This window comes from Nestor notabilis, unplaced genomic scaffold (assembly GCF_000696875.1).
Source record: "Nestor notabilis isolate BGI_N333 unplaced genomic scaffold, ASM69687v1 scaffold13083, whole genome shotgun sequence".
Taxonomy (NCBI): Eukaryota; Metazoa; Chordata; class Aves; order Psittaciformes; family Psittacidae; genus Nestor; species Nestor notabilis.
Window position 1 is genome coordinate 31960 of NW_009920696.1, and position 7373 is coordinate 39332.

The 7373-nt window shown below is 51.1% G+C and overlaps 1 protein-coding gene across 1 annotated transcript in view; it reads right to left on the reverse strand.

Moving 5' to 3' along the window:
- TMEM240 (transmembrane protein 240) overlaps positions 1 to 7373 on the reverse strand; it is a 14010-nt gene that overhangs the window by 498 nt on the left and 6139 nt on the right. The window contains exon 3 of the mRNA XM_010010812.1: positions 2484 to 2692. Within this exon, the coding sequence (XP_010009114.1) occupies positions 2484 to 2692 (209 nt within the window). The remainder of the gene's footprint in view (positions 1 to 2483; positions 2693 to 7373) is intronic.

Consider the following 7373-nt stretch of genomic DNA (forward strand, 5'->3'; position numbering starts at 1 on the left):
CTGCTCGTCACTGTGGCTGGCAGGGAGCTCTGGGGCCCAAGCTGTACATGAATCATCACCCCTGCTCCACCCAAGCTCTTTGCTTCTGTCCTCTGAAACACAGGCCAATTTCACACAACAGCAGCACAAGCCACCTTCTGTCCCACAGCCAGTGTCAGCTCTCAGCCCATGAGCCCTTCCCTGCAGCAATGTTTCAGATGCCATTCAGTGTCATGAGAGCTTTGGGTCATTCCCCCCAGGAATACACCCACAAAGGAGAATTTGCAAGTCCCAACGACCAATAGATTGTGTAAAGTTGAACTATTTCAACTAGCGTGAGGTGCACCGTGACTGCTCTGACCAGCACTGCAGTTACCAAGAGGAACAATCTGACATCTGAGTTTCTACGGAATATTTTCTATTTTAAGCCATCTCTTCCATCAGGAAGGAGCTATAGGTTATTCGAACAGACCAACATTTAAGCTGATGAGGCCACAATGTGACATTGAGTCATTGCTAAGTGGTACTCACGTCTTTCAGGGAGGGCTCTCCATCCTGTACCAGCACAGTGCTCTGTACTCCCCCTACCCCAAGCTCTCAGTCCCAAGCATCATTTCTTTCTTTAGAAATCTTGGCTTAGGTAGTTGTTCAACAAAGAAATAGGCATCCTTTCTGCTTATTGCCTTTAAAATGGCTGGATTTGCATAGTTGATTTGAATGACTAGGCAATACCTAAAAGCTCAACGTGCATTATTTAGCTTCAGATTCCCCAGTGAAATGCACTCAGCCCAGCACACCAGCACATTGTTTTCTCTATGGACAGAACAGTTTGAGGCATGTAAAAACCTCTACTGGAAGGAGACATCATGTCCCACTGGAAATCTCACCTACAGATCAGATGAGGAGGGTCTCTTCTACCACATATTTGATTGTGAGGACCCAGGGTTGTTAACAGAGCTGGGACAGTGCAAGCACACAGCTGTGCAACAACCAACCTGGTTTAAGAGCAGAGTGGGTCCATGTGGCTGGTGCAACACCCCCAAAACAGCACTAAGAGACAATGTCCCAGGGCAGAAGGGGTGTCAGCCTTCTGCATCATGGAAGTAGCACTGCCAACAGGGTTACTAAGGGAGGAAAAAGCTGGGTGCAAAGTAAAGCTGCGTTCTCTTTGCGTAAAGCTGTATCTACACAGCATATTGGCCAACCTCTCTGTAAACCCTTAGAATATGCATGCACAGGGAGAAAGATAAAAGATCATTCAGCTTAAACACTAAATTAATTATTAGCACTACCATTAATCATTAAAACCAAAAAGCTATGCAGTATCATTCACAAGAAGGTAGGTTAGAGGGTGATACCACGGCTGTAGTTCCATAAGGAAAGGCACTAAAGAGCAACATCACTGCACTCTCTGTAGCATCTCAGCGAAGGCCCTCCTGACTTCATGAGGGGGCAGAGATCACAGCCAGGGGTGGTCTGGTGACAACCAGGTGTCACAGCCTCCTGAGTGGCTCCAACACCTTTCATCTCACTGGAAACCCTGGCACTAAGCCTTCTGCTTGGGCAATGCCAGCAGCACAGCCTCAGGAGAGCGCTGCTGCGGGAGCTGCTCGAGCTGCTGGGCATTTGGGAAGACTAATGAGGAATTAATAGCAGTTTGATCTGAGTTTTTAGAAAGAGATCGTCCCCTTCCCTAGTTAGAATTTCCTGCAGATACATCTTGCTCTTGCTCACTCTCCTTTTGCTCTGAGTTGTACTTTAACAGCCACCATCAGTCAGAGTTAGAGGCTGAGATTTGTAGGTCCCCTCTTATGGAATATCAAGTAATTTGCCATTTTAATAGTTTTTCTGTCTTTTTTCTCCTGATAACAATTAAAGTCCCTGGGATGTCAATGCTGAGAGGGCAGAGAGGGCCTCTGAAGGTGCATCTGTTGGTCATTCTCAGAATGTTAGTTCAACTATCTGGTCCAAAGACTTAACCAGCACAGCTAACACAGTGACATACATCTGGAACAGCAGTGAGGATGGGGAAACCTCAGCTGCCATGTTCCTGCCACAACACAGCAGTGTCTGTCATTGCCATCACATTGTCCCCAGTTTATACAAACAACCAGAGGCTGCAATCCATAGGCGTGTGCCTGGCTGCAAATTATATGCATGGAAAAATCCAGATTTGAGAGAAGTTTTGTCTGGCCTGAAACTATCCTGCCCACATGTGCAGACACACAGAGCCACCATCTGCCAGCCTGCTGATGGGTAAACGTGTTGGATTCCACCAAACCCCACTCTGCACCAACACATATTTCACACTTCCCAAAGCAAAGCTCTCAAGGCGAGGATCTGGCTATATCCATGGAAATACTCCTGCTTGGATAAAGAGGGCTGGAATGTGGCTGCTCAGGCCAAATCCCCACGGAACAAGACGAGCTCCTCCTTTTCCACCAGGCTCAGAGGACAGGGAAGGGATTGAGGGAGGAGAAGGGAGCCCATCAGGCTGCACTTACCATACCGTCGGCTGGTTCTCCAGGCTCGCACTGCGTAGTGGAGAACCCCATCCATCCACACCAGAAACCAGCTTATACAAAAGCCCAGCAAAAGTCCCAGCATCAGATCAATCTCTTGCTTGGTTACATTGTCAGTCACAAAGTAATTCTCCGAGGAGTCCACCACTGACTGATCCCCATCGTATGGGATAACATAATGGACATGATGCCTGTTGCAGGGAACAGAGAGAAGGAAAAGCATCAGTGGAGAAGAGCAGAGTTTGTCCATCCAGCACCTGCTGTCGTGGCTGGTTTAACACCTTTCCTTCGAGTTCCTACCAGCATCCCTGGGAGCAGAAGTGCTATCCTGCCTTTCTGTGCTTCTATCAGCAGATGAATTGGCAAAGAGTGAGGTAGGGAAGTACAGAAACCTGAAATCATGCCTGGGACTCGTGTTGCATTCCGGACACATCTCTGTGCCTAAGCACATCATCTGTAAAATGGGAGATAATATTAAGGGCAGCATGAGGCTGGAGCTGTCACTCCCCAGAGATGTAAAGGGCACAAATGCTTTCATGTCTGCAGGCAGAGGTCAGGAATGCTCTGCTCCTGTGAGCACAGACAGGCCGAGGGCAGCCGCGCACCCTGCAAGCACCACCAGAACGTGGCACCTCACAGGGGTGAGAGAAGTCCTCTCTCTGCAGCACTGCCCGTGCTGGGGCTGCTCCAGGGGGTGCTGCGTTGTTGAGTGTCCTCCCCTCAGGGTAAAACACGAATCAGCTCTTTCACAGGTTATTTCACATATTTGCAACTACTGTTTTACATACAAGGATGCTGGAGAGAGGCTCCTCATCTGGGACTGGAGTGGTAGGACAAGGGGTGATGGGTTCAAACTGAAACAGGGGAGATACAAGGCCAAAGCTCTTCCCTGTGAGGGTGCTGAGGCGCTGGCACAGGGTGCCCAGAGGAGCTGTGGCTGCCCCATCCCTGGCAGTGTTCAAGGCCAGGTTGGACACAGGGGCTTGGAGCAACCTGCTCTAGTGGAAGGTGTCCGTGCCCGTGGCAAGAGATTGGAACTGGATGATCTCAAGGTCTTGTCCATCCCAAAGCAGTCTGGGATTCTGGAAAAGTGATGCAAGCTCTAAGACCACCTCAGGTTCTCCTACGGCATGGCTAGGGTGCTTTGGGATGTAGATCCCTCCTTACCCTTGTCAAGCAACAGGCAGCAGCTACTGCCTGTAGCAGACAGCAAGAAATCTCAGCCCAGGAGCAGCCAGAAGCCTCCCTTGGGTTCATTTGTGCAATGAGGTGATGGAGACCAAGCTTGGGATGATGCTGAACTGCCTGAGAGACTCTGGTTAACTGGGGAAAAGCAGGAAAATGGCAGGGCTGGAGGGGGGGAGTTGTGGAGTAGAAAAAGTAAGGCAGGTCCGTGTGGGCTGAACATGTGGGATAGGAGGATCCCAGATGATGGGGGATGCAGGATGCAAAGCAGAACTGGAAGCAAGCTGCTCTGGAGCCTCTGCATCTGCTTTAAATGGCTCTTCACCTTCGCTGAGAGCAGCCAGGAGCCATGAGGCTGCCCAGGCTCTGTGCTCAGCCATCATACCTCCTCCCACTGCCTGCAGCACTGCTTGGGCAGGGGCTGGCCCAAGGACAGGGCACGGTGACATGGGCTCCCCCAGCATTGCCCATACCAGCATCACCTACACACACATCTCTCCCACGTCCATGGACCCAGCCTTGCTCCCACATGCAGGAGAGGAGGCGATCGCTGGAGGCCTCTGAATATGCATGAGGTGCAGGTTGCTCCATAATCATCCTGAGAAATGTCCAAATATTTACACAAACAAACCTCCACTCAAAGGAACCTACTGAAAACAGCCCTAATCTCAGCAACAACTTAATGGAGGCCACCTGCACCAGAGGCACCAGCTCCCAGCAGAGCAGGGCTGGTGGACAACCTGGAGCCATGGGGTGTGGATGGGAACCCATCTAGTCATGCCCTGGCTGCCTGGTTCTGCTCCACATCTGCGTTCAGCGAAGGCCCCAGTATTAGGGACCAGTTTGGGGCAGTAGCAGGAAGGAGATGCTCCAGTGGCAGGTCAAAGTGATCTCAAAGGCTTAGGGCAGGCCCTGGTCTTGCTGGTTGCTTTGTAACCAGGGATTTTTTCCCTTCATTTGGCTAGGGCACAATCTAGAGGCTGTGTGAAGGAGGCTCCCGAAAAGGGAGCTCTTATTCATGAAAGGGAGGGCTCCCATTAATTTAATGAACACAGCCAAGCAGCTTTGCAGAAGGGGAGAAGACAAGCCTCACACATACCTCCCATGTGCCATGGTTCCCATCACTGCCAGGGATATCTTATAACTGAATCCCTTTTGCTTCCTGTAGTACAGAAAGAGCCTAAGGGCTGAGTCCACAAAACCCTCCAGAAACCAGGACTGAAATGATCAAGCAGTGCCTGAGCAGGAGCTGGGATGTATCTCCTCTGTATCGCTGTGTCACAGCCCACAGGGCTAGATAAAGCCTCTCTATGCAGAGCATCACTGGGGCTGAGAGAGCAAAGCTTCCCATGCATCCAGGACAGACCCATACCTAGGAAGTGTGTGGGACCTCTCTCCACACATGAGGTGTTTTCATGGAGGGTCTGTAGCAGAAGGAAGTCCAGGAGCACACTTCTTCCACTGCCAAACCTCTCCCAGTACCCAGGAGCAGGGATGTGCCTGTAGCGCTCACGTATGTGCACACACACACATGCAAGTAACATGGGACTCTCCTCATGCTTCACAAGAGGCTTTTCTTACCACACACCCTGTTTCCTTCACAGCTCCTGTTCTTTGCTTGCAGGGCACTGAGGGAAAAGGGACACAGTCACCTCCTCCCTGCCTTGTCCCTCTCACCGGCGCAGGCTGACTCTGCACACTGCAGTGGGATCTCCTCCAGCTCTCCCGGCTTAACTCTAGTCACCACTGGGCTGAATGGCACCTTGGGGGAAGCAGTGAGGGCCTGACACTCCTCCTGTGTTTGCAGCTCCCTTCCCGTGCACGGGGGACTGCCCCCAAAGGCTGGTGATCTCAGCATCCCTGTTTCTGTGCTGTAGCATCCATAGAACCACAGGATGGTTGAGGCTGGAAAGGATCTCTGGAGCTCATCTGGTCCAGCCTCTGCTCAAGCAGGGCCAGTTGCCCAAGACCACATTCAGATGGCTAAATGGCTCTACCTTATTTACACCCTCCCTTCGTGTATTTATATACATTAAGATCCCTCCTGAGCCTTCTCCTCTCCAGGCTCCACAGCACAATGAGTCTGGGTCTGTAGGTCACTTAGATCTAGAGGTTGCAATGGAATGGGGCAGACAGAAAACAGTGGGCTGGGGATGGGCACACAAAGTGACCACTGGCTTCCAGCATTCCCTAAGGAAGGATTCAGTTCTCACAGTATTCCTGGGTCATCCCTGTGCTTGTACAGCCTGAAGTCTTATGGGAGAAGGGAGTCAGCCCTGTTGTATGGTAAGCCACCAAGAAGTCCAAATTCATAGGAGGCAAAATTCAACAGAAAGCAGAAACTTTGACCTGTCTGCATTTGGCAACTGAATTTTCCAACTCTCAGACATCAAAGCTGGATCCCAGATACTAATTTCCCTAAAAGAAAAGCCCCCTGTCACTAAAGCAGGAAAACACTTGAGGTCCTGCCCTGCCACCTTCCAGGCAGCTTTCGGGAACCCTGCATGATCAGAGTAGTCCTGTGCAGGGGAATGCCAATCCCAGGTTTCCACTGGAAAGGGTTTAGCAAGGCTCAGGGAAGATGGACTTTTCTTGCTGGTGCAAGAGTCTTCTGTTGCAGCTCAAGTCCTTGGGTACGTTAGAGGAGTGATTCGGAGACACGGGCACATCAGCTCAGCACGTTATTAATAGTGCACAAAGGTCCAGTGTCCCCACTGTGCATCAGGGGAATTGGAAACTGGAACGTGGCCTGGATGGCTCTGGGGACTGCGTCCAGTGGGGGAACAGATCACCTCTATGCTGAGCATAATGTGGGTGCAGCAAGACACCCCCAGCCCCAGGCCGGTGCACTTCCAGGGAGGGCAGACAGAGCTGGAGACCACATCCTGGCAGGGCAGCTATAGCAGCTGAGGTATATGATGAGATATATATGATATGATGAGTATATGTATTTGTTTGCTCTGATACATTTCTATTAGAACAAATGCTTTTGGCCAAACCTTGTGTTTAGAACGTGGCCATCCAGGGGTTGACCCAACCCTCCAGCCAGTGCCTGTTTCACTAACCAAAGGCTTTTGAGAAGACAAGAACCTCCTTCAGCCTTGCCCTTAGTCAGCAGTCAGACCTTGCGGTGGGTGTGAGGACTCTGGGGTTCACAGCACAGACCTGTCACAAAGTACATGTGGTCCTCCAAAGGTAAGCCCATGCCCTGACCATGTTTCTTTACAAGAACAAGACCTAACACATCACCTGAGGGCTAATTCCTGGGCAGTTCAAGCTTTTACCACTTGTTCACAACAGAACCAGGATACTGATTATTCCCACCAGGTTATTCATGAGCCACCCACTTCACACGCTGTGCGCTTTGAGCCATACCTCACAGTGATGCCCACCCTTGGTGTGGTGGAGCTGATGGAATCATAGGGAAGTAAATGTAACCCCTCTTCAGGCCAGAAACAGCCTTGAAAGCAGAAGGGGCTGGTGATGGCCTGAAGCAAGGGAGAGACTGGATTTGCTGGTCCATGCCCAGCACCAGGCTCAGGTGAGAAGCTGAAGCTGCAGGACAAAGGCAGAGCAGCGTGTCTGTGCAGGCATGCTTGAGCTGCAGCATCCCTGTCCCCTTTCCCAGTCTATGTGACCAAGGGGGAGACCTCCTCTGTGCCAGGAGGAGCAGAACCTTGGGAAGTT